We start from the raw sequence: 27,725 nt of genomic DNA, 5'->3' as shown, positions 1-27,725 counted from the left end.
AACACTGGTTTTCTTGTTCCAATCTGTTACTGTCACTTTGTTTTTGACACTTTAAAATACTGCTATCCTACTAAAATGCTGTACAAATCAGATTTATTATGTAATATATATAATTTTATATATAATATGTATTATATAATGTAATAAGAACATTTTCCGAGTAAAAAAAATGTTTATTGAAAAAAATAAAATTGACTGGTCGATCGCGGGGAGATTCCCAGTCGATCGCGAGATGTGTATAAAAATAGGCAGTGGGCACTATTACGCTGACGTTGTCCGTCAACAGGAGTGACAGTCCGCACACACACAAGACCGCAATTATGGCAGAAGCAAAAAAGCCCAAAATATATCATTTTCACTCCGAGTGGGAGGATGATTATTTTTTTATCTATTCCAATTGAAAGTCCATCTGTCTCATCTGCAATGCGAGCGTGGCTTTATCGAAGAAGGGTAATTTAGGAGCGGCATTTCAAAACAGTGCACAAACGCTACGAGGCGGAATTCCCTCCTAATTCTGCCCTAAGCTCCCAAAAGGGGAGGGGCCTGAAAGGACAGCTAAATGCACAGCAGTCCATTTTCACCAGGCCCAACAACAAGAGCAAGGCTGCTCCAGAGCATCTTATCGTGTCAGTCACGTTCTTGAGAAACACATTAAGTCTTTCAAAGACGGCGAAGTTGTGAAAGAAGCATTCCTGGAGGCTGCCGACGCACTTTTGGGGGACAGTAAAAATAACAGTAGCATTTCAACAGGGTTTTGATATAATAAAAACTCAAGTTACACTGAACAAAAATATAAATGCAACACTTTTTGCTCCCATTTTTCATGATGAACTCAAAGATCTAAAACATTTTCTATACAGATGTAGCACCTCATGTCAGACTCCAGCTTACAGCTTCCTGCCTACGACCTGCCTAAGACCAGTATCGAGGAATGTTAAGCCCTCCCACTATTTTCCAAGAGGGCGTTGCCAGATTTTCAATTTCAGGTTTTAACCAGGAGATGGCGCTTCATTCACAAATACAGAAAGACAACTTTCAGCACTTTCAGTTGTGTTTTGAAGAGCATTTGAACACATATTTTAGATCAACTAAAGTATATCTAATCTTGTAATTCAATAATATATAGTCTTTATATATTAAATAATCATAATAATAATCTAAATGTTTACATTACACTTCTTTATTTGTTATGCTCATACTTTTACCTTTACAATCGTTTGCTTTAATATGCAGTATATTTTTTGTATATTTTTGTATTTGCTTCCTCCTGCTCCCTTTCAGACACATACTGTATGATTTATTATTATTATTAATAATATGAAGATATTATTAAGATAAGACAATATGTTACTTTATTGATTGAACATTTTAGTTTAGAATGTGCTGTCCCACGGTAATTCAGTGCTTTGCCACCGTCTACAGTTTGATTTGTAGAGAGGGAGCTCTGTGGCTGATTGGCCGGCGATTAGGTGTGGCGCATTTATCATAAGGTGATCAGAGCTAACTGCCTGCCGTCAGATATCATTTAAAAACAGGTCTGATTTTAAGCTTTTATCTTCAGTAGACTCGACTACTGCAATGGTGTCTTCACAGGTCTCACTAAAACATCTATTAGAAAGCTGCAGCTGATTCAGAACGCCGCTGCTTGAGTCCTCACTAACACTAAGAAAGTGGATCACATCACTCCTGCTCTGAAGTCTTTACACTGGCTTCCTGTGTGTCAAAGAATATATTTCAAAATACTGCTGCTGGTTTATAAAGCTTTGAATGGTTTAGGCTCAAAATACATTTCTGACCTCCTGCTAAATGATGAACCATCCAGATCTCTCAGGTCTTCAGGGACTGGTCAGCTTTCTGTCCCCAGAGTCAGAATTAAACCTGGAGAAGCAGCGTTCAGTTATTATGCTCCAAATATCTGGAACAAACTCCCAGAAACCTGCAGGTCCGCTGCAACTCTGACTACTTTTAAATCCAGCAAGAAGACTTTTCTTTTTGTCGCTGCTTTTAATTGAACTATTCATATCTTAGACTGCACTGTAACTTTTATCGATGTATTTTTTCTTTTAATGTTTATTTTATTATCTTTTCTTTTTAATGACTGATTTTAAATGCCATTTTCTTAATGTCTTTCATTTGTTGTAAAGCACTTTGAATTGCCGTGTGTTGATTTCGTCTTTATTGTTATTATTAATATGAAGATATTAGTAAGATAAGATGTTACGTTATTGATTGAACATTTTAGTTTAGAATGTGCTGTCCCACGGTAATTCAGAAGGCTCACAGGTCACATTCCGACCATTATTTAAAACAATAGGTGCTTTCACACCGTCTACAGTTTGATTTGTATAGAGGGAGCTCTGTGGCTGATTGGCCGGTGATTAGGTGTGGCATATTTATCATAGGTGATCAGAGCTAACTGCCTGCCGTCAGATTTCATTTAAAAAACAGGTCTGATTTTAAGACTATTTCTGCGCTCATAAAGAATGATAAGAATAAGAATAATGCGTATTGAACTGGTTTCATTCATTAGTGAGTTTATTTAACACTAGAACCGCCAATCAGGTCAATTTGTGTGATGTGTGTGTGCAATGTAACTTTATTTCAATAAAATATTAAAGTCTCTTACAGTTACTTTCCTAAACCTGAAGTGAATACATTTTGGATTACTTATTGGAATTATTGGTGGAAAGATTTCCTCACAACATTTAACCTCTTAAGCCCTGAGCCTGTTTTTCAGGTTTCAGGCTCGAAAATGCCACTAACACAACAAAGAATATATCTTCACTTCTAAAAGGGGTAAATTAATCATCTTTTCTCTCAAAGCAAGGTTACATCTGTGAGTTGGATGTAGAAGTGTCAGAATCAATATAGATGTTTTTATTTTAAAGTAAATTCAGATGGAACACAGTAAAAACATGTACATTCTAATGTCCGCCTAAAGAAAAACCCATTACTTATGGTGAAAACCAACCTTGAATGATGGGCTAGTAGACTAAAAGCTTTAGGAATCCAAACTATAACATATAATAAGTACCCTGTATCAAGATTGATGCAAAACAAGTGAAATTTGACCTTTTTAGAGAGGTTTAGAAAAATAAAGTCCAAGCGGACTCACCTCTGGGTAATTTGGGAACCATCAGTTCCATTTGAACTTTTTCACTGTAAAAATCATTTTATTACTTTGAATTATCACTATAGGTATTCATTCCATCCAAATACAACTGTTGTGAAAAAAAACAAAAAAACATAGGCCTACTCTGTTATCCTCTTACAGTGAGCCTCTGAATTAGCCCTGAAAAATGCTAACCTATTACTGCACCGAAAATCACTCCTAGCTCCCTTATTACTTATCCTAGCTGCACATCCAACACATTGTTTATGATCGTAAAGACACAGAATCTAACGGTGCCCACCTCAACACTGAAAGATTCAAACTCGCGACGTTATCAACAAAAACGTACATCAAAACAAGTGGCGCTAGCGCTAATGCGCTAGGCTAACATGGCTCACCTTCCTCTTTGTCTGGTCTAAACTGGTCTTCAATGGCATTAAAACGATAAAAACGATGATGTAGTTAATCCATAGGTTAATATCCTATGTGGCTGTGTCCCCTTTGAAATGTTCTGATAATCTATAAGCAATAAAACTGCAACTCCGTTATCTGCTGTCCGCTCTGTGCTCCATGCGCTCTGGGTCCTGCAATTCCTGCTTCCTTACGTAGTAAACAATAAGTAAAGTCTGCTGCCTAATGTACTTAAACTGGCTGGCATTCTTTATACTTTACGCAGGACCATATCTCTGGAACCCATTGGTCGATTTGGGTGATTTACACCTTTTTCTTAACCATTACATTCAATAGAATCGATGGGCAGTTCCCAAATCCACGTAAACATTACCATTGAGGACGTAATAGAGAAGCAAACAAAACATATCTGAAAGTACAAGCCTGGACGGCAAAACTTTATACCCAGTATATTGCCATAAATATGATGATGGATTATCAGTAAAAATGTCTACGTGACACAAAAACATTGGATTAACCTTGAGCGGCGTTTTTATTCCGTTGAACACAAATGTGATCACAAAGCAAAAAAGGTAAGACGTAATTATTGTAATATTTTTGAAACCGGATGTTGTTTACTTTCTCTTTTCTGGCTGATAGCTCCAGGAATTCGAGGCCGTACAGTGATGACATTACATGTGTGGAATCTGTGGAGTCTCAGCTTTAAATCGTATATCTTGTTTGTGCAGTTAAGATAGTAATAAGGGCATTTCTACAGTGAGTTCTGTGTAAAAAAGCGTTAGCATTTGTTCGCTCAATGCTAATTCAAAGGCTTGGTATTACTCATGTTTTTTTTAGCTAACAATTGTTCTTTAAAAGGGTATGAAACATTAATAGTTTCATAAATGTTAAGAAGCCCTGAGACATAGTCTCGTAAAAAAACGGTGAGAGGGGTCCACTGGGTGGACCTTCGGGCTTAAGAGGTTAATATTCATTACTAAAGGAACAGCCAAATCATCACAGCGCACAAAACCTATTACCGCTGCAGATGGGCCAAAAAAGGGAGCGTTTGAAAAAAATGTGCGGGTCCGCTCAGTGAAACAATAACAACGAAACATGGGGGAGCAAAAGTCTGCGTTTAAACCTACAGTTAATTTAGCTGCTGGAGAAGAACAATCAGGGGGGGGGGAGAGAGCTGTGGTTGATGGGCCATTAGTTGTGTAAATACACAGCTGAGAGCTGCCGTTTCATTCAGACTGTTTAAAACACGGTAACAACGGACTATTTTTCTTAGCGGATGCATGTCAATTTAAATCAATACATACAACTATTTTTTAAATCAATAAAAACATTTTCTAAATCCATAAAAGCATTTCAATTAATATTGGGAGTCATGTCGTTACTTTGTTGAGAATGTGGCCATGTAATAAGCGGGATAATGCGGGATAATGCGGGATAATGTGCAGCTCAAGATCCCTCCGCTGCGCGTCGGGATCCTGATCTGCCGACGAGGCTCCATTAAAATATAAATATATGAGTGAATTACTGAGTTTAGGCACGTTAATAACGTTTTAATGAAGTTGAATACAGTATATTCATATGTGTCAGTGATTTCATGTCAATTCGGCGAACATAAACATAAATGATCATGGCGAAGATGATGATTAAATTAGGATTAGAAATCGAGAGCCGGGCTGAATTTTCTCCCGTTCGTTTTTTGACTAAACAACATTATTTTGTTAAATAAAAACATGGTGATGTTTTGTAAATGATTACATGTCTCTTATTTAGCACAGAGTATGATACCCGTGACATATGGATCTGAACAAAGTTCCGCTGTACATCCAGCGTACTGTATCTGACTTTATTTCACATGAGCTCCAGTGTGGAACCCCACTGCACCCCCTGGTGGATCAATGATCCATTGCAGCTGGCTTCATTATAAATACATTTATTTATCAAGGGGGCGGTCTCAAGTCAAGCTGGAAGTTTTCCCTTGAGCGAGGGCAGATCACGTACCAATCACGGCCCTCGCGTTTCAAACTGTCCGAAATTAGGTGCTACATCTCTATACACAAAATAACCATTTCTCTCAAATATTGTTCACAAATCTGAAAGAATCTGTGATAGTGAGCACTTCTCCTTTGCGGAGATAATCCATCCCACCTCACAGGTGTGGCATATCAAGATGCTGATTAGACAGCATGATTATTGCACAGGTGTGCCTTAGGCTGGCCACAATAAAAGGCCACTCTGAAACGTGCAGTTTTGCTTTATTGGGGGGGTCCGAAAACCAGTCAGTATCTGGTGTGACCACCATTTTCCTCACGCAGTGCAACACATCTCGTTCGCATAGAGTTGATCAGGTTGTTGATTGTGGCCCGTGGAATGTTGGTCCACTCTTCAATGGCTGTGCCAAGTTGCTGGATATTGGCAGGAACTGGAACACGCTGTCGTATACGCCGATCCAGAGCATCCCTAACATGCTCAATGGGTGACATGTTCGGTGAGTATGCTGGCCATGCAAGAACTGGGATGTTTTCAGCCTCCAGGAATTGTGTACAGATTCTTGCAACATGGGGCCGTGCATTATCATGCTGCAACATGAGGTGATGGTCGTGGATGAATGGCACAACAATGGGCCTCAGGATCTCGTCACGGGATCTCTGTGCATTCACAATGCCATCAATAAAATGCACCTGTGTTCGTCGTCCATAACATATGCCTGCCCATACCATAACCCCACCACCTCCATGGGCCACTCGATTCACTGACATCAGAAAACCGCTCACCCACACGACGCCACACACGCTGTCTGCCATCTGCCCTGAACTAGGGTTGCCAGAAACTGACCATGATCAAAATCGATTATTCGGCAGCCCTGGCGAATAATAATCGATTATTCGCGGGAAAAAAAGGAAAAAAAAAAAATCAGACAAGAGGAATTTTGCTGTTTTCTTTACTAGAACATGTTTAACAGTACAACCAACAAACAAGCATGTATGTCATCACAACGACGTGGCCTTGAAGTGAAGTTGGTAATGGCCAGCTGTGCTGCGTCTTTCTCTGTAACCTCTTTGGCGTGCTTCGCACTCAAATGCGAACGCATTGTTGAGGTTGAGTTGTGATAGACCAACGTCTTTTCGCAGAGCTTGCATTTAACTTCCTTTGGACTTGTATGTTCGAAGTAGTTCCACGAGGAGGAACTCTTTTTACCTGCCGCTTTGTTCATCTTTAGTCGCACGTGTGAGGGAGAGGTGGGGGTGGGGTCGGTGTGTAGCTGCTGCAGCAGCAGTCTGCTCTGCTCGCAGGCTTCCTCCAAGTTTACAGTAAAACAAACTGGTGGTGTGACCAATGGCCATTTACAATTATTAATACTATTACTATTATTAGCATATATATATTTATATATATTTTGGTTGAAACTAAGCCAGAAAAAAAAAAAAATACATAAATAATAATAATAAAAAAAAATAATAATAAAAAAATATATATAAATAAAATCGATTTTTAAAAATAATATTCGATTATGGAGACTGTAACGAATATTCGAATAATCGAATAATCGCTGGCATCCCTACCCTGAACAGTGAAAACCGGGATTCATCCGTGAAGAGAACACCTCTCCAACGTGCCAGACGCCATCGAATGTGAGTATTTGCCCACTCAAGTCGGTTACGACGACGAACCGGAGTCAGGTCGAGACCCCGATGAGGACGACGAGCATGCAGATGAGCTTCCCTGAGACCGTTTCTGACAGTTTGTGCAGAAAGTCTTTGGCAGGCATGAAAACGGGTCAGGGGTGAAAAAGGTGAGAAGGATATTATCCCTCTAGGGGGGTCCGGGGGCATGCTCCCCCGGAAGAACATTTTGAATATTCCATATTTTAAAGCATCAATCTGATGCATTTTGAGATGCATTTTTTGGCCAACCTGGGGAGAGCTCGAGAAACTTAACTTCAGCCATGAGTCAAACATATTATGGCCTCCTTACTAAATATTATCAGGGATGCAAACTCATCAGGTATGGAAAAGGTGACAAGGACCCGAGCCCCCCGACCCCACGGAATATCGGCTTTAAAATGAGGAATAACAGAGGATTTCAAAACAACTAAAGCAGCAGTGTTAATAATAACAGAAATGGTAAAGAGTCACATCTCGTAGCAGTCAGTTTATAATTTTGGCAGCACTGTTGAGCATTTTGAAAATCTATTGTCATGCCTCTGTGCAAGGCTGAGTCTTTCTATCTTTATGGCATCTGGTGTAAAGTAACTAAATTCATAAACTCAAGTACTATACTTGGGTACAATTTTGAGATACTTGTACTTTATTTAAGTATTTCAATGTTTTGCTACTTTGTTCTTCTTCTCCTCTACAGTTCATAGGTAAATGGTGTACTTTTACTCCACTACATGTATTTAATACCTTTAGTTACTTCACAGATCTGGATGAATGATGTGAAATATAATCAAGTGTTGAATCAGACTTTAGTTCCACCTGGAGTAAATCCACCAGCTACCCTGCAGTCTACAAAGCCATTCAGACTAGCTGCACCTTCACCAGCTTTGAGAACACTTTCATGATCAATCATTATAAAACATATCATATATATTATTCTGAAATGGACCAATCTGCACAACGACTACTTTTACTGTCGCTACTTTCACTATATTTTGATGAGAATACTTTTCTACTTTTACTTGAGGAACATTTTGAATGCAGTACTTTTACTAACAGAGTATTCCTATTCCTACACTCTGGTACTTCTACTTTTACTCAAGTACAAGATCTGAGGACTTCTACTTTTACTCAAGTACAAGATCTGAGAGTATTTCTGCTTTTAATCAAGTATAAGATCTGAGTGCTTCTACTTTTACTCAAGTACAAGATCTATACTTATACCACCTCCGTTTATCGCCTATGAAAAAAAAACTATTAGAAAACGAAGGCTAAAGCTAACGTTAGCAGATAGTGACAATGTATGCTAGCTAGCTAGCTCAACGATAATATTGCGACAGAAAAACTTGTCAGTGCACATCACGCTCTGCGCTCCGACAGGGAGCTCTGCTCTGAACACCTGAACGGCCCGTTCTAACAGCTGTTCATCAGCGGTCCAGTCTGTGCCACAGTGACTCCGGACCGCACAGTTAATATTAACGAGCGCACCCGTAGCTGCTGAAGTTAGAGCATCATCGCGGAGCAGCAGAGCTGACAGGCAGGAAGACTCGAGCAAACAGCTCGCGCTGAATTATAATATATAAAAAAAGAACACCATGCGTGTCATGATGGCACATAACAACTCGCGGCCGCAGATTACTCCGGGTCCCAGACCCCATACCCCAAAAATATTTGTATTGCAGATCTACATGAATCACACAAACTACCTATTTTGGATTAAAAACGGCGAATTTCGCCGAAAGGTGAGTGATTCTCATGCCTGGTCTTTGGTTATGCAAACCCATTGTTGCAGCAGCTGTCCGAGTGGCTGGTCTCAGACGATCTTGGAGGTGAACATGCTGGATGTGGAGGTCCTGGGCTAGTGTGGTTACACGTGGTCTGCAGTTGTGAGGCCGGTTGGATGTACTGCCAAATTCTCTGAAACGCCTTTGGAGACGGCTTATGGTAGAGAAATGAACATTCAATTCACGGGCAACAGCTCTGGTGGACATTCCTGCTGTCAGCATGCCAATTGCACACTCCCTCAAAACTGGTGACATCTGTGGCATTGTGCTGTGTGATAAAACTGAACATTTCAGAGTGGCCTTTTATTGTGGCCAGCCTAAGGCACACCTGTGCAATAATCATGCTGTCTAATCAGCATCTTGATATGCCACACCTGTGAGCAAAGGAAAAGTGCTCACTATCACAGATGTTTTCAGATTTGTGAACAATATTTGAGAGAAATCGTTATTTTGTATATATAGAAAATGTTTTAGATCTTTGAGTTCATCTCATGAAAAATGGGAGCAAAAACAAAAGTGTTGCATTTATATTTTTGTTCAGTGTAGATACCGTTATTAATCAGCTGTAAGTTTTATTTTGTTTGAACTTATTCATTATAATTATTGCACAAAATGGTATAAGAATCCAAACATTAAGGTCTGTTCTGTTTAAATTGATTATAGTCTATTATCAATTCAGGTTAAGGAACTAGTGTTTCTTGCATCCTATTTTAAAGGCATTTCTTTTTATACTCTACTAAAATGCAACAAAAAAAGGGTTTGATTCTATTAATTTAGTCTTTTTTATTGCACTTTGGCAGCAGATTCCTGTGTAGCTTCAGATCTGAGTTGTCTTATTAGTAAGCCTAATTTATACTTTTGTTGCAACACTATTTGTATATAATGGCAAAGAAAGGGTTCAGAGTCTTTTCTTTGTCCCTGTGTCATATGAGGCAGCACTGTTCAATGTTTCTTGAAAGCATTACCCACTGTAGTGACGTGTGAATAAACTCCAACTCTGTATCAACAACACTGTTGTGTAACTTCAGTTAAATACTTGTATGTGTGTAGATTAGAAAGAGGTAAGATAAAGGATCTGCAGTATTTTATGAAGTATTCATCGTACAAAGGTCAGTTTTATTCAAGTAGAAGTGTGTATTTACCTGGTAGTAGGCAGTAATAGCTACGCCTCTCTATTTGGACTGGTAGACTTTAAAAGTAGCTCTCGGTTCAAAAAAGGTTGGGCACCCCTGTCCTAGAGAATATGTCCATATTCTCATATTTAGCAGGTCTTCCTTGAAAAAGAGATAATGATCTCAATGGGATACACCTGGATAAATAAAGATAATAAATTGCGAGCACTATCTGTTCCTAAAGTGGTGACCCTGTATGTTCTACCACTGTGCAACCTGGCTAGTGTTTGCTGAAGGAAAATGCCTTTCCTCGGTTTTCACCACACCGAAAGCGAACAAGTGCAGTAGTGCCGTTACACCTAGGTAGTGGTGGCTGCTTGATAACTCCCCTGCTGTCTTCGCACTGCAGTGCAATTAGTTTTAAAATAACTGTGCCTGAATAACTTGAGGAATTTGGGGTGGAACTTGGTAATGTGTTTTTTTTCATGTGTTGATGTTCCCAGATTAATGAAGAGCATTAGTGCGTTAATGTTGATAAAAGAGTGTTACTGGGATCATGTTACCTTCTTGAGTTAAGGAGTTTTTACTAGGTGTTTCACTCCATGCATTTATACATACATATCTATCTCTCAGGAAGACTGCATGTATGTGGAGATGCTTTACCTGCTTTCCATATCCAAACAGCGGCGATTGGCCATCAGAATCTCTTCTTCTTCCTTCTGGATTCGAGCCTCTACTGACGTGTCATAGCTGCTGCTGGGAGAATGGCCGATCACTGATGCAGCTGTGTCCCTGCCAAACAGGACGGAGCCTCCATTAGATCATTTCAGGCTTCAAAAGTAGCAGCACTTCACACTTTATTGCTGACCTTTTAAGGACCGTCATGACGAGCATTCTGTCGTCAAGTTTGCAATCAACACCACTGTCCTCGGCCACATTACAATAATTGACAGGAGGCAAAGACACGCACTTTAAGAACAACCAACTTAAATAATAGGAAAGCTAAATTTAAGAAAGCATCCTGACTGTAAACATTACAAACTGACATGGGTTGTGCACAGCCCAGGAAAGGAGGCCTATGCACCCCCGATTAAAGCTGACATAAAAAGGTAAGGAGCCTGCCAGTCAGTTCAACTTAGTGCCATCTGGCAAGCGATACTGTTTCCGCTGCCATACAGAATAGCTACTTTTCTAAGGTTGTAAGACTCCTCATCCTATCTTGTTGAGCACAAAGGGACTACAACTTGCATTTAGTTTTTCCTCTGCATTAAAAATAAACTAACCTTGGTCATATGAGAGGAAATGTCAACAACTGTCTTGCACATATACCTCTGAGTGGCCACAGAAGCAGCAGCATCAAGGGCAAACTGCCTCATCACGCTCTCCTCCAAGTACTTCTGCTCCCATTTGGTCATATCGGCCTCCAGAGCCAGGATGCGCTCTTCCTTCTCCCTCAGGTGCTCCATCAGCGCTGTGGCGTTGTACTCTGATGATACTGCTCCACTGCTTTGAGTGGCTCCCTGACGCTTGGAGGGACAAACAGGGGAAGCAGAAATAATGAGGGAGACAGAAGAGGCACTTCAAAATATTGATAGCTATCTTGTCTTTCAACTGTAGTCATTTGCTGATATGGCCAAACATTATTTTGTATGTGTGTTTTTCACAACACTGATTCATACTACCTGAATGTATTCACATTGTATCTATAGATTTAGATTTCAATTGATTGTCTACGGTCATTTGTAAATCCATTAGGGCTGTCCCCAAATAGACAAAACATTAGTTAGCTTAAACAAAGTATTATTCGACACATTTTTCATTAGTCCATTAGTCAAAGGAAAACAAATAAAAGAAGAAAAGAAGCTCCATCCGCGCTGCGTGTGCTCTGCTGGAAGACCCCTCGGACTTCCTTCAGAGCTGTGGCTGGTCATTGAGAATCCAAAGTCTGATGCGTGTAAAGGACGAGCCCCACAAGGTGACATGCAAACTCCGCAGGAAACAAGTGGACTTCGTATCCACGCCATCGGAGCGCAGCTTCCCGAATGCGGCATCAATGCAAAACATAGAGCTTAATCGTCCCCGACAACGTGTGTTCCTTTCTCAGACTTGGAGGAAAACAGAGGCAGTGAGTCAGGGAGCCTTAAGTTTATATTATTGGTCTTAATATATTTATACAACACAAAAAATAGGGAAATCTGTGTTTGGTAGATTATTTATTTGTTGTAACAATTCTTCTCAGCAATAAATCTTATACGGTTGGAAAGCCTGTTTTCTTACCTTACAAATGGGGCCACATTAGTGAGGAACATGCATTTGTGGGATGGGCAGCAGAGCAGAGTGTGTGGGTTGCGCCCATGAGAAATGTGATACATCTCCTCTGACAACCGCTTGTTTGGTTGTGTTTGGTAAATTGGAAGATTGAAGTTGCGATAAACAGGCTTTCCAACGGTATAACATTATTTGCCAAGAAGCATTGTTACAACAAATAAATAATCTACCAAACACATATTTCCTTACTTTTTGTGTTAAGTTTATAATAATGTTGACCTCTGAAAAAGAGACTTAAAAGCTTTAATTCGTCGATCAGTGCGTAATGGCGGAGGTGTTTTTTTTTGCCGATATTTGTCGGTGTTTCCGTTTGCTGTGATGTATTTATTGGTTTGTAATATTCATTAACATTTTAAATATAAATGCTTTAGTTTTTTCACTTATCATTTGTTAGTTATTGTTGGCATTACAACTTATGTGCACATCCACAAACTGTTTGAGATGTAAGTTATTATGAGAGAGAGAGAGAATACATGAACTAAATGCTCTGTGTGTGCGCTGTTCACACACACATTAAGCATCCTTCCCAGAGCTTCTGCTGTTTACACCGCTGACGGACAGACCGCTTAAGCGCTCACATGCAGTTTCCACATGTCAAATGTAATTTATATTTCAAAGGTTCATTATTACAGTTTAACATTACATTTTATATGAAGCATAACGTTCTTTAACAGCCCTTGAAACTCAAACCATGTTGGGAGAAAAAATAAATAAATACAAACAAATTGATTTATACTTCTATACTTTTGGCCCAGACTTAAAATAATGTAATCATTTGTCGTAATTATGCAGGGCCTCTTCTTTCCACCGGCATGGCAATTACCTGCTGCATGCGTAGCGACTCCAGCTCTCGCTCCAGTCTCGTTCGAAGTCGATGCTCGAGTTGTTCTCTTTTCTCACAGGCTGCCTGGAGCTGAGCCAGAGCCTGCTGCATCCTCTCCACCTTCTCAACATAGACCTGCTTCTTCTTTAGCTGTGCATAGACAGAGAGAAAGAGAGGAAAGACCATATTTACATCACTGTCTTCTGATCTGCCATGTATCCTTAACAAAGCCTACTCCACATGTTTATAACATGTTGTGTCAAGAAATGAGGACTCCAAGATGAGGTAACCTCAGAAGCTTTCTTAGTGGTAGTGCTTCAGTTGGATTTATTTTTTAATATTTGTATTGAAGACACATGGCACATCAATGGGAACCACAGTTACAAATGATACAATAGTTAAAAACAACTAGTGATCAGCTTAGTCTTAACCAGTATCGTACATCAATTGAAAAGCCGTACATAGTTGATCTTGACTTGAATGCGTACAATATTTAAAACGCACATTCATAATTCAGTTGGCATTTAATGGTAAAAACAGATTGCTTTTTTATCTTTGATCTGCAACATTTAATTTGACTTCAGTAAAATAAGAAGCAGACTAGAGCTTCTATTTACTCATCACAGACACATTGTACTGTTGTATATGTTGACACAACGGGAAGACGTCTAAATTGATATGTATAAAGCTTTAGGTTTTATTCGTTGATCTTAGCTATTGAAGTACAGTAAATCAAGTAAAATTTAAACTGATAAATATTCTGCCTTATTTAACCAAATAAAACTGCATTACTTTGTGAAGAAACTGCTTAAGCTCTCGTTTACATTTGGTAGCCACAGCCAGTCAAAAGTTTTCTTCATTTTCTGCTATTACTTTTTATTAAGGAGTTAACCAAGTCTTAGCAAAGTTTACTTCGATATAAGAAGTCCTGCCAAAAGACACCTACAGCAGAAGATTGTATTTATGGTTCAGTCCCAACAGTCTCCACTGCCATCAGAAACATAATGCACTATGAGAAAACTAGAACATTCCGAGAAATGTTGACTGTGACTGAAACTTGGTTGTGTGTCACAATGCTAACATTACCCCCGCTGAGTAAGTATTAATAGCATTAGTTGTATTGTCAAGGTACAACAAAGAACATGTATATACATACATATTTGCACACATATTTTTATATTTTATATTCTATATACATTGTTTTTATTCGGGATTGTGGGAAACAGTATTTCGATCTCTGTACACAAAAACTGGAAGATTGACACTACAGTTGACTTTGTCTTTTGACTTTGACCCATGAATTTTAGCTCAGTTTTAGCTGACTATTTTAACTGTTTATCTATTAGATTTTTGGATTCTTGTACCACATTCCTGCATCGTTTGTGAACATCTTTAGATTACCACTGGATTTAAATTAGTTTAAATAAAGTCCATAGTCTCGAGAACCGTTAAAACTTGTAATATTTGTTATACGTTAAAGTATGTGGAATCTGTATGGGGTAAAAGTGGGGTGTTTTTGAGCTCTGTTCAAATGGATTTCCCATTCAGTCCAATGGGGCAAATGATCACAGTTTTCTGCGATGTGCATCAAGACGGCGAAGCAAATCTCTTATAAAAGACATAGCAACCCAATCCTGGCCATTCCGCACTTTTTTATGTGGTTTTTGTGTGTTTTGTGTCAACGCTGCCGGACGAGTAGCATGCCAACATTTGTGACCTGCTCTATCGAAATCAGTCGCATTGACCCGAAGACACATTTTGAGTTGTATACACTGTTGGAAAGAGGATATTCCTAGCTTTCTAATGATATCAGGATTGTCTTTGTACTCCAAATAGTAAGCGAAATATGTCACATTATATAATGACTGTCACCGAGTCATCATTTTGAGAGAAAGGCCTTCAAAGTTTTCTCTTCTCTGGAATCCATCGATCTGATTGGTTATTAGCAAATGATCAAAATACTACGGAGGGAAGATATTTTCCTTTGGAGGGGAAGCTCGTGAGTGTGTGTGTAAATGTGTGTGTGTGTGTGTGTGTGTGTGTGTGTGTGTGTGTGTGTGTGTGTGTGTGTGTGTGTGTGTGTGTGTGTGTGTGTGTGTGTGTGTGTGTGTGTGTGTGTGTGTGTGTGTGTGTGTGTGTGTGTGTGTGTGTGTGTGTGTGTGGGTGTGTGTGTGTGTGTGTGTGTTTGTGTAATTTTGCGTTTGTGTGTATTGTTTGTTTCCCGGGGAAAACCCTCAGGAGAAACACCGGCTGTTGTTATGCCTGCTGTGACGTCAAGTTACTCCGTTCTCCGCTTGCAATTATGCCGAAGCTTCAAAGTTGTATTTATTATCTGAATTTGCCGAAACAAGTTTAATATTCTGAAAGCCAAGACTTTGTTTAATTGAAATCAGATGAAAACAAACTGTAACGGACCCTGCCGTGTTATCTATGATTACTATACTCTTACATTCATAATGTCAGCCGGAGGGAGGGGGGGGCGGCGCTGCTGGAAGAGCAGATTGCGAGTGAGAGGTGCTTGTCTTCGTCCCTTTACAAGCTTCAAAAATGTATTTATCGTGTGATTTTGGAAATAAAAGTTTCATATTCTGAAAGCCAAGACTTTGTTTGTTTAAAATCAAACAAAACACCCGAACACCGAACAAATTGTTTTTTACGTAAATCCACGTTTATTTTGAAATGAGCCGTTGAGACTTCCGACTGATTTCGATAGAGCGGGTCACATTTGTGGTGGTAGAAGGAGATTAAGATGACTAGAAAAGGCATTTCTTGCTGAAAATGTGTGCGAATGCTGTAAGCTGCATACATTTGTTGCTGAACATGCAGAGAACGCTGAATATTTGAATAGCTGAATGGTGACTTTTAGCATTAATGTTTAAAAGATGTGCATTAGTTTAAGTATAGTTGATACATTTCCACTAAGTATGTGTTATCCTGCAATAACTAGCTGATACATTGTAGTAAGGTATAAAGGTGATAAAGAAGATAAAACATGCAGTCACACGACGAATACGCCTTTTTTATGAGTGGGGAAAAAGTCTGTCACTCAGGGCAGTATCCATTACACCAGTGGTTCTCAAATGGGGGTACGCGGACCCCTAGGGGTAAGTTGGAGTACTGCAGGGGGTACATGAGATGTATTTTATGTTAATGAAAAAAACAAAATAAGTAATACATTTAAACAAACTAATAGTAGATTAACTACTTCATTCAAAAGTTTACAAATTCTGGATAATAAAATGGGAAAAATAAACAGGGTGCTCTCTTTTCCTCTCCCTCTCCTGACAGCCCGTCAGTATCAGGCTCAGGCAGCTCGCTGAAGAACCTGTAATAAGTGACCCGACAGTAAAGAATAAACATATGTATAACTAGTTTAGCTAGTTCGAGTAGATCAAATAGCTAAGTGTGATGTTCTAACTCTTAGTGTGTGTTTTTCTCCGCTCACCGCTGCAGGTGATCATGTAGAGCTGCGTTGTATCTCCGTCAGCAGCAGCTGATCTCTCTCTCCTGTCAGATTAGACTTCACTCGCGTTTATGTTTAAATCCATCAGATCTAGCTAGTTCTAGCTAATTATATGACTGCCTGCTTATCAAAGGACACCAAAACAGACCAAGCCACCTTTTGGCATTAACTTTAAAACAACAAGAGGCTACAAGGACCATACCAGCAATCAGATGTAATAAACGCGGAACAGCATCTTCTACAGAGGAGATAAATGAAACATTTCAAACTTACTTTAAAGAACTGTATTCAAGTAGCTCAGTTCCTTCTGACGAAGACTTTGCCAAAAAAATTAGCGGATTAGGCCTCCCTACATTATCATTTGATGACACCAACACACTGGAGTCACCTATCACGCTGGAGGAGCTATATAAAGCTGCCAAAGCTACAAATAAGGGCCGTACGCCGGGTATAGATGGCATACCTGTGGAACTCTATTTAACATGTTGGGATATTATTGGACCGGTATGGTTAGAAACACTTAATTATGCTACCAATAAGGGTATGTTCCACAACGACTTAAATACGGCTCTGATTACGGTTATACCCAAACCTGGAAAGGATCCCTTTGAATGTTCTAGCTATCGCCCAATATCACTGATAAATGCTGACCTCAAAAAAATGTTCAAGGTCTTAGCTATTAGACTTGAGACTTGTTGGGAAATTAATAATCCCCGATCAAACAGGCTTTATTAAAGGGCGGCTCGCATCTAATAATATCCGCAGACTCCTGCACATTCTTGGCGCAACACATACAATTCCACCTGCCTGTGGCCTTTTGTTTTTAGATGCTGAAAAGGCGTTTGATCGCGTGGAATGGCCATATCTGTGGAGGGTTCTGAAAGAATTTAAATTTGGAGATACTTTTATAAACATGATTCAAACATTGTATGGGAATCCTACAGCTCGAGTATGCGCGGGCGGAAGCTTCTCCGACTTATTTGACATAAAACGGGGTACAAGGCAAGGAGACCCTCTGTCTCCTTTAATTTTCAATGTATCCGTCGAACCTCTGGCACAATTCATTAGGAATTGCCCTCAGATTTCCCCCATCACAATAGGTGGAACGTCACATTCTATATCACTATATGCAGACGATACATTAGACTGTATGGCAGATGTTCAGCGAACCCGCCCCTGTGTCTTAGAAGTATTGGAGCAGTTTGGGCAGCTTTCGGGATACAAGATGAACCTATCAAAATCAACGCTGATGCTTCTTAACATAGGCCAAAGTGAGGTGTCCCTCCCACCCCAGACCAATGTTTCAAATGAGGTCCTCTATTTACTTCCTTATCGTCTATAGCTAAAACAAATTACTCTTTAGTTTTGAAGAAAATAGAAGAAGATATTACAAGATGGAAACACCTTCCAGCATCAGTCCCAGCCCGTTTATCGGTTGTTAAAATGAACATATTGCCCCGCATACATTTGGTAAGCTCAATGATCCCTCGAGCACCTCCAACAGGATACTGGCAACAACTAGATTCTTTACTACGAGGCTATATCTGGAATGGTACGACCCAGTATAACATGGTCAGCTCTTCAGTATAGAAGATCAGATGGGCGATTGGCATGCCCACATTTGAAACTATATCATTGGGCATTCATATTAAGATATCTCAGCTATATAGAGAGAACAAGGTAAATGAGGATAAAATGTCATCTTAGAAGAATATGGAACAAGACTTAATAGCGCCGATAAGATTACTTTCTCTTTTCAGGTATATCTACCGAAACATGTGATTTACTCTACGGTCCAATTTTAACTTATATGATTAAAGTGTTCAGAGCAGCAGGGAAATTCCTAAACTTTAAGAGTGTGTGGTGTAGGTCATCTCCATTATGGAACAATCATAACCTATTGACTGGGGCAAACCATTTAACAACAAAGCTGGGGAGGATAAAGGTATTAAAACTCTTCAGGACATTAATGGGGAAAATTGTATTCATGACTTTCAAAAACTGGTCTCAATATAATATTGATCAACAGTCTCTCTTGTTTTACTTTAGAATAAGGTCTGCCTGTAAAGCCTATGGGGTCCCCTGGGGGTCAGATTTGAAAGAACATCCTATTCTGAGTTGGGTGCAAAGTGCTCCCAAACAAATAGTTTCGTTTATCTATAGGGTTGGGTACCGAGAACCGGTTCCAACGTTTCGATTCCAAACGGCATCTTTTAGAAATGTGAATTTCGGTTCCGCTTTTCGATGCCTGAGGAAATGTTTCTATCCGCTCTCCGTAGCTTACTGTATGACTGCGAAGGGGCGGGAAATGTAGCGTTGTACCTACACTTCCTACAGCGTAACCATGTTCGCCTAGGGCGCCAGATCTGTGGAGGTGCTGCGCTGACAGCTCTGGGAGGGAACACAAATGTTTTGACCGTTGCTGCTCATCCTAATTTTCGGCCTTGATGTAACAACATTCATAATTAAGTAAATGTAACACCCTTTTCATCCCGGTTACACTTTTCATTCGCCCTGTACGATGGGCGCTGCAAGTGATGAAAATGGGGGATGTTGGCTTATCTGGCGCCCGCAGCTCACAGCCAAAGTGCGAGTGAGGGAGGGAGAAAGGGAGGGTGCACTGGAACCGGCGCTGTTGTTATTAGCATCTGGTGCTAGCTGCTCTAACGGAAGAAGAAGATGTTTCTACAATGATGTGGAGGGAGAGTCCTCTCCAGTCAGACTGAGGCTGATAACTAGAGCTCAGTGAGGTAAAAGGACTCTGAGGGTTTAGATAGTTCACTTTAGTCTAAGTTATCTCAGTGGGTCTCAAACGGTTTGATCACAATTTATGTAAACACATATTTCCAAGGCACTCCTTTATAATGATTGGGATAAAACAGGTTTGAAATCATTCCAATGTAAACTATAGGACAGTAAACCAGACATATAGTTTTAAGAAGGACAATAATTGGATTGGGATGCAATTTGGGCTAATGTTACGGGTGCTTCAAAAAACCTGAAATGTTGTCATGGAGCATATCTAACACCAATAATTAGACACAGAATTGGATTGGTACCTGACCAATTGTTCATTTTGTCACCAGGGACCCATTGGCTCTTTCTTACTCCCATACAACATAAGTGTCCAGGAGTATTACACTTTTGGAGGAAGGTTATTAGTACCCTTAAAGATTTAATAGGTTTGAGATTACCAATGGAACCTGCTGTACATCTTCTAAATCAGGGGTTGGCAACAGGCAGACCGCGGTCCGGATCCGGACGCCGACCTATACGGACCCGGACCTATAATCAATACATTAATAGGGGATTTCAATTTTGACGGGGTGATTCTATTTTAACCGCCTCTGACAGGGGGCGAAAGAGACGAGTGAGCGATACAGGGAGAGAAACACAGAAGAAGAGATGAGAGCACGACGAAAGCCTCATCCCAATACCCCTCCTCGACTCCTCCGGGACTTGACCCGGAAATCGATCAAGACACGCCATTTCGAAGGACGTCCCAATAGCTGAAATGCACACGGAGGAGTCGAGGAGGGGTGAGAGAGGAGACGAAAGAGAGGATACACGCGAGCAGACTAGCGGAAGTGTTTTCACTACTCGCGTATAAAAGCCCCATTATGTGCAATTCATTTCTTAAGGTTATACTAACAATTTAAGTCATGTTTAATGATCTTGAATGTCACTAAAACATAGCGAATAAGAAAGCTATTTCATAAATGGCTAGATCTTGATAAATAACAATTATTTGTATTGTTTTGTGTTAAGATATTCAGGAGTTAAATTATTTGTTAATGTGGGTTTTTGGTGAATGTGGGGACACACATTTTCAGAGTAAAGGCGTTCACGTTACTATAATTATATTTTTATTTAAATGTAGGCTACATTTTACACCAAAACGGAACACAAAAGCAGGACCAACCATCATACATTGAATTCCTTGACTAACAAGAGAAAGATTCATTCATTTAAATATTTAACTACAAATGGGCCGGTTCTAAAGGTTCTTCAGTTCAGCCCGATGAGAGGGGATACAGCTGTGCACATGGCATCATTAACAGACGTCGTATCAGAGTGACGTTTGAGTGAACGAGGACATCCCAATGAATACCTGAGGACTCCTCTGTCCTCGCGTCTCCTTCTCGTGTCTCTCCCTCGCATCTTACGGAGGCGGAGCTAAGACGCAAGGAAAATACGCGAGTGAGGGAAAGGAGGAGTCGAGGAGGGGTATTGGGATGAGGCTAGAGAGAAGATGGAGAGGAGAGTGAACAGGCGAGTTAGCGGCAGACAGGGAGAGACACATAATCACACATGGCGCTCTCCAAGAAGAGGAAAGTGGACGGTGAGAACAGAGCTTTGAACCCTGAGTGGACTCGTTCATGCTCATCCTGCCCACTGGGAGCACAGAGCCAGTGTGTCTCATTTGTTCAGAGACCGTGGCGCTCATTAAAAGAGACAACACGCCACTATGAGACAAAACACAAAGTGTTTGACCAAACATTCCCTCTCAAGTCAGAACTGAGGTCACAACAACTAAGCAGTCTCAGAGCCCAATATGATCAGTCCCCCAGGATCAACATTAAAACTAAATATGGTTCCAGCGCAGGCTAACCCAGGCTAACCAATGAGCTAACCCAGGCTAACCAATGAGCTAACCCAGGCTAACCAATGAGCTAACCAATGAGCACCTGCATGTGTGTGAGAATGGCCCTGACTCCATTTCAGCCCAGATCTAAACTCCTGGCAGGACAAGCTCCAGCTCAATTCTCGCACTGAATTAAAAAAGAGCGAGTGAGGGACTGCAATATAAGAGGGAAAGAAAGAGAAACTTTGAAACTGTTCACTTGTTATGATGTGTAAAGACTTGTTCTATAATCGTCTGAAACTGCTAAGTCATGATGTGAAACGGTTAACAACGAAAAAGGGAAACTCAAGCTGCTGCTACACTTTATTTGATTTATCTAAAATTAAGCACTTTTAAGATGCACATATTTTCAAAAGCTATTTTATTTATTTTCTCTATTTCATTTTTAAATAACTGGTACGCATGCGCGGCACAAATCTGAATTGCATCACGTCACTTTTGTCACTACGCGCCTTTGCGTACCTCAAAACATCAAAAACAAAAACACATATTTCGTCTACACGTGTTTCTTGTAAACACTCAATGGAGTAAACTAGTAGACATGTCAAAAAACCCAAAGACATTAAGCAGCTAAGTTGCCATTTCACTCCCTGCAACAGATCTTCGGGCTTTCTATGACTGACTGACCTGGAGCTGGGCGAGCCGCGCAGGACATAACCGACGGACCTGTGAAGCTTACAGGAGGCAGAGGCTCAGATCACTGGACGACAGAGTTGTTCACCGTGTGCACACACGGGGTTAACGTCGGTATGAACAACAGAATTGTGCCAAAACTCCGCCAACTGGCTGCAGAGGGAGACTCCCCTGTGCACATTCTGTGCCCCGCGCACACACTGGAGAACTGCGCAAAATCAGCTGATCACAACGTTCACGCTCTGTGGTCAAGCTGCTGCAGTTTGATTTACAACAAAGTGAGTAAAACACACAGTTGCAAACTTCCTCAGGGTGTTAATGGAACAGTTTGAAATCAGATATTTTGTATGAATACTCTGTTGCAGTAAAAGTCCTGCTTTCAAAATGTTACCTTAGTAAAATTAGAAAAGTATTATCAAAATATAGTTAAAGTACCAAAAGTAAAAGTACATTGGTCCATTTCAGAATAATATATATGATGTGTTTTATAATGATTGATCATGAAAGTGTTCTCAACGCTGGTGAAGGTGCAGCTAGTCTGAATGACTTTGTAGACTGCAGGGTAGCTGGTGGATTTACTCCAGGTGGAACTAAAGTCTGATTCAACACTTGGTTAGATTTCACATCATTCATCCACATCTGTGAAGTAACTAAAGGTATTAAATACATGTAGTGGAGGAAAAGTACACCATGTACCTCTGAATTGTAGTGGAGTATTAGTACAAAGTAGCATCAAAGTCAAGTAAAGTACAAATATCTCAAAATTGTACTTACGTACAGTACTTGAAGAAGTGTACTTAGTAACTTCCCACATCTGAAATCAGATATGACTTCAAGTCATGTGATCATTTCTTATTATTTGATCCTTCAACTCAGAGATGTTCACAAGTCTTTTTTTGCAAGTCCAAGTCAAGTCTCAAGTCTTTGTGGAGTGAGACTTGATCAAGTCTCAAGTCTTTGGTCATGAGTCCAAGTCAAGTCTCAAGTCTTTGTGGGGTGAGACTTGATCAAGTCTCAAGTCTTTGGTCACGAGTCCAAGTCAAGTCTCAAGTCTCTAAAAAAATAAAAGTCTCATGTCTCTTCTGGTTGTAATAAGCCTTCTATTGTCTGCTGCTATCCAGTCTGTTAAGAATACTGCACAGCTATATCTAAGAAATTCAAAGCACTTACTGTGTTATTATCACTCCTATATCTATTAGCATACAGTATCAGTACTGATTAGTTGTTTGTTATATGATCACTTTAAACAGGCTATTGCAATATGAGGACAAACATCACACTTTATCTAAATGCAAACAACCTATAAGCAAAACACTTCAGAATCAGAAATCAGTATCACAAATACTTTATTAATCCCCCGCAGGGAAACTGTTAAAAGTACTTAAAAGCGGGTAATGATTAACGTTACCGACCTTTTTTATGTCATGTCAAGAGTTGGATGTCAACGCCACTCAACTCAAACAAGTGTGACAAGCAATTCACTAATCTTTTCAGATATTCAGTTACAAAGCTGGTAGCAAGCTAAGTTAACATTACACAGCTGATGCTGAGCTAAACATGTTTGCTAACCGTCCATGCGTTAATGTGACTGACCTCTCCGGGTGACTTTTCAAGTGCCTGATGAAATTCGACGTTGTTGCGCCAGCATCCTTGATTTTGATATTGCAGACTTTGCAGTGTGCGCTCCTTTTGTTGGTGCCGCCGGCGTTTTGTTCGAAGTTTTTGTAGTTGAACCTAATTACAAGAGGTACAGCCGCAGGTGTGCCGCCGGTCGCCATTGTGTTACTACGAGGTAGTAACAGAGGCGCGCACGTCTGCGTAATGAGCCCGGCTAAAGTAACTGGATGGCCTGCCTGCCTGTCAGCCTTCCATCTGGGCACAAACTTATCTCGTGCCCTCATTGGTCATGTGCGCGTTCGTGTGTGTTGGAGGAGGCGGGCTCTATAAGGAAGTAGCAGCCTCTAGCAGATTATCTCCGGTTGTGTATTTTTAAATTCTAGCGATCTCGAGCCGGTTTCTCTCAAATGTACCTACCCCACCTTTAATACGCCAAAAATAGAAAACACAATGATTGTTCACGAGTCCCAACACACGAGTCCAAGTCGAGTCTGAAGTATTTTGGTCACGAGTCCAAGTCAAGTCTGAAGTCTCTGTGTGTGCGACTTAAGTGCGACTCGAGTTCGAGTCGCAGACTCGAGTCCCCATCTCTGCTTCAACTTGGCCTCAGGAAATGCAAGGACTTCACCGTTTTGGCAACACGTTTTGGAGAAAGCAAATGGGAGGCTTAAACAGGGACAGGGAGGTGCATCTGCAGCATCTAGCTTGCAAGAAGTGTAAATAGAGGACAGTGAAGGAGACACTGAGGAGGACCACGCGTCGTGTGGGGTGAGTACCAAACGCTGTCTCCTGGTACTCATCTGAGTAACTCACAAGTCACTGGCTTCAGAGTTTTTTGAACATTTCTTACCTTGAACTGTCCTCTGCGAGAATCAACGATGCAAAACCTGATACCATTTTAAAGTGAACAGATCTGATATCTAATTTAAAGGAGCTCCTGACTAAATAAGAATATAATCCCTGAGGGGATGTTGTTGCCCTGGTGAATGGTGGTTGGTGGAGGGGGGTGGGCGATGGAGTGGGTGGGTGGGATGTAGGATAGAGGGATGGGATTGAATTAATCCAAAATGTTGTGCAACCTGAATTGTCTTCTGTGTTGTAAATTGAAGATGTTGCAATAAAAAATGTATGATACAAAAAAGAGAGACGACCACCTCAGGAAGGGTGAAGGGTTGCTTGGAATAAATGTTGAAAAGTGTACGTATATTGAAAATGTGCCCTGTATAAAGCCTGTTTATTCCTTTTTTTTAATTCAGGAGGGAACCCGTCAGGTCCTGGGGCCTTACTGCTCTACATTGACCCGATAGATCGCATAACCTCATCAAGAGTGAGAATCAAGGTCAGGTGGAACTGAGTGAATCATATTGGTGGTGTCTGATGGCATCTCCGACGTATACAAGGTAGAGTAAAAACGTTGAAAGGCATCATTAATCTGTGCTGGGTCAGAGGTCAAGTTGTTAGAGGAGTCTAGAATTTGAGGAATTAATCGGGAGGCTGCTTTGCATTTTAATTGGTGCGCGAGCAATCGACTAGCCTTGTCGCCATGTTCATAGTATGTTCCCCTTGAGTGCAGTAACGCTCTGAGTCTCGAGTAGATAGAAGACTGAATTGCGAATGGAGATTCAGGCGCTGTTTATACGGATCTGGGGACGCTCCAAGTCAAGTATCGCCTTCGAGAGCTCGTCCAGCCTAGCTCTACGGGTCCTGTTCAAATGTGAGGCATAAGAGAGTATTTTCCCTCTGAGGTAGGCCTTGAGCGACTCCCATAGGAGAGAGTGGGAGGTGGAGCTCGTCTTATTATTGAACAGAAAGTCATCGATGGCAGTGGAGATTGTACTACAACACTTGGCATCAGAGAGCAGAAGTGAATTGAATCTCCACTGTGGAGGAGTACGAGATGATGATTGGTAAATATTCTGAAGAGGTAACCTTGGGCGGCAATTTATGGTCAATGACAAAATAGTCAATGTGAGAAAAAGAATGATGTACGTGAGAGAAAAGGAGTAATCACGAGACTGAGGATTATTATATCTCCAGGGGTCGGCACGGCCATGCAGAGACATACAGTCAGAAAATGACCTTGCCATAGTGGACGGAGAGAACGTGTGGGAGAAGAGTGGTCTAAGGATGGGTCAATAGCACCGTTTAAACCCCCTCCCAGTATTAAAAGGTGGGATTTAAGACATGGGATTTTGCAAAAAAACAGCAAGCTGTTAGAGAACGCAGCATTATCAAAATTGGGAGCATATACAGTGGAGCAAAAAAGTATTTAGTCAGCCACCAACTGTGCAAGTTCTCCCACTTAAAAAGATGAGGCCTGTAATTGTCATCCTAGGTACACTTCAACTATGAGAGACAGAATGGGGGGAAAGAATCCAGGAAATCACATTGTAGGATTTGTAATGAATTAATTGGTAAATTCCTCTGTAAAATAAGTATTTGGTCACCTACAAACAAACAAGATGTCTGGCTCTCACAGACCTGTAACTTCTCCTTTAAGAGCCTCCTCTGTCCTCCACTCGTTAACTGTATTAATGGCACCTGTTTGAACTCGTTATCAGTATAAAAGACACCTGTCCACAACCTCAAACAGTCACACTCCAAACTCCACTATGGCCAAGACCAAAGAGCTGTCAAAGGACACCAGAAACAAAATGGTAGACCTGCACCAGGCTGGGAAGACTGCATCTGCAATAGGTAAGCAGCTTGGTGTGAAGAAATCAACTGTGGGAGCAATTATTAGAAAATGGAAGACATACAAGACCACTGATAATCTCCCTCGATCTGGGGCTCCACGCAAGATCTCACCCCGTGGGGTCAAAGTGATCACAAGAAGAGACGGTGAGCAAAGATCCCAGAACCACACGGGGGACCGAGTCAATGACCTGCAGAGAGCTGGGACCAAAGTAACAAAGGCTACCATCAGTAACACACTACGCCGCCAGGGACTCAAAGAGGACATCTGCATGGAGGAATGGGCAACAGTGAAAACCTTGTGACTTACAGAAAACGTGTGACTTCTGTCATTGCCAACAAAGGGTATATAACAAAGTATTGAGATTAACTTTTGTTATTGACCAAATACTTATTTTCCACCATAATTTGCAAATAAATTCTTTAAAAATCAAATGTGATTTTCTGGATTCTTTCCCCCCATTCTGTCTCTCATAGTTGAGGTATACCTGGGATGAAAATTACAGGCCTCTCATCTTTTTAAGTGGGAGAACTTGCACAATTGGTGGCTGACTAAATACTTGTTTGCCCCACTTCACCAATACAACAGGAGTTTGCCAAATCATACCAGTAGTAATTAAATATCTCCCATTTCTGTCAGCAATAATGTTAGTGGTGGAAAAATGTATCCTCTTACTTATGAGGATTGCAACACCTCTGGCTTTGAAGTCAAAATCTGAGTGGAAGACCTAACTATAAATGTTGATTTTTTTTAGCCATGCGTGTCCACATCTGCATTTAACTTTCTGAGGTGAGAAAAAAGTCTTGACCTTTTGACAGGGCTATTCATAGCCTTTACATTCCAGGACAATACGTTTGTGGAGTTGGGTCTATCTGGAGTCACACCACTATCTGTTAAATGCAGAGGCCACATGTCACCGTGTGTGCCGTGTGCTCTGCACCTGTGACCATCAAAGAGGGTTTCATCCTCCCATTCTATTTATCCTGTCATTTTATACTCATTTGTCGATTGAACTGCTGTGAAGCAAGTTTGGCTACAATTCTTGTACAAAAGGTGCTATAGGAATATAAATCTTAATAATATTACAATGATTATTATTATTATAATAATGAATGTTTAAATTATATCGATAAAGATTAAGCCCCAGAAAGCACATGGCTACTTAGCATGCAAAATGAGGACATTCTGCATGCTAAGTAGCCATGTGCTTTTGTGTTATCAGCTGAATCTTTATTTATTGATTTGATCACATTGCTCTGATGATAGGGTTCAATACAGCCTACCTATATGTCTGAACTTTATCCTTGGAGTAATGTGTTATGGAGCCTTCTTTTCAATCTTTTTTCCACATCACGAGCATGTTGCGCAGCTCTTTCCCAATGTGGAAGCAACATTTGTGAAAGCATACAGCATGCGGGGTGTGTCTCTGGACATCTTTAGACTGGA

At 40.6% G+C, this 27,725-nt stretch overlaps 1 protein-coding gene across 8 annotated transcripts in view; it reads right to left on the bottom strand.

Annotated features, from left to right (window-relative positions):
* amot (angiomotin) overlaps positions 1-27,725 on the bottom strand; it is a 120,551-nt gene that overhangs the window by 8,980 nt on the left and 83,846 nt on the right. For all 8 annotated transcript variants that reach the window (XM_071205531.1, XM_034099531.2, XM_034099532.2 and 5 more), the window contains 3 exons: positions 13,227-13,376; positions 11,405-11,601; positions 10,739-10,867 (listed from right to left, as the gene is read on the bottom strand). In XM_071205531.1, the coding sequence (XP_071061632.1) occupies positions 10,739-10,867; positions 11,405-11,601; positions 13,227-13,376 (476 nt within the window). The remainder of the gene's footprint in view (positions 1-10,738; positions 10,868-11,404; positions 11,602-13,226; positions 13,377-27,725) is intronic.

This window comes from Pseudochaenichthys georgianus, chromosome 14, assembly GCF_902827115.2.
Source record: "Pseudochaenichthys georgianus chromosome 14, fPseGeo1.2, whole genome shotgun sequence".
NCBI lineage: Eukaryota > Metazoa > Chordata > Actinopteri > Perciformes > Channichthyidae > Pseudochaenichthys > Pseudochaenichthys georgianus.
Note: the sequence above shows the minus strand (reverse complement) of the source record. Positions and strands in the feature narration are given on the sequence as shown.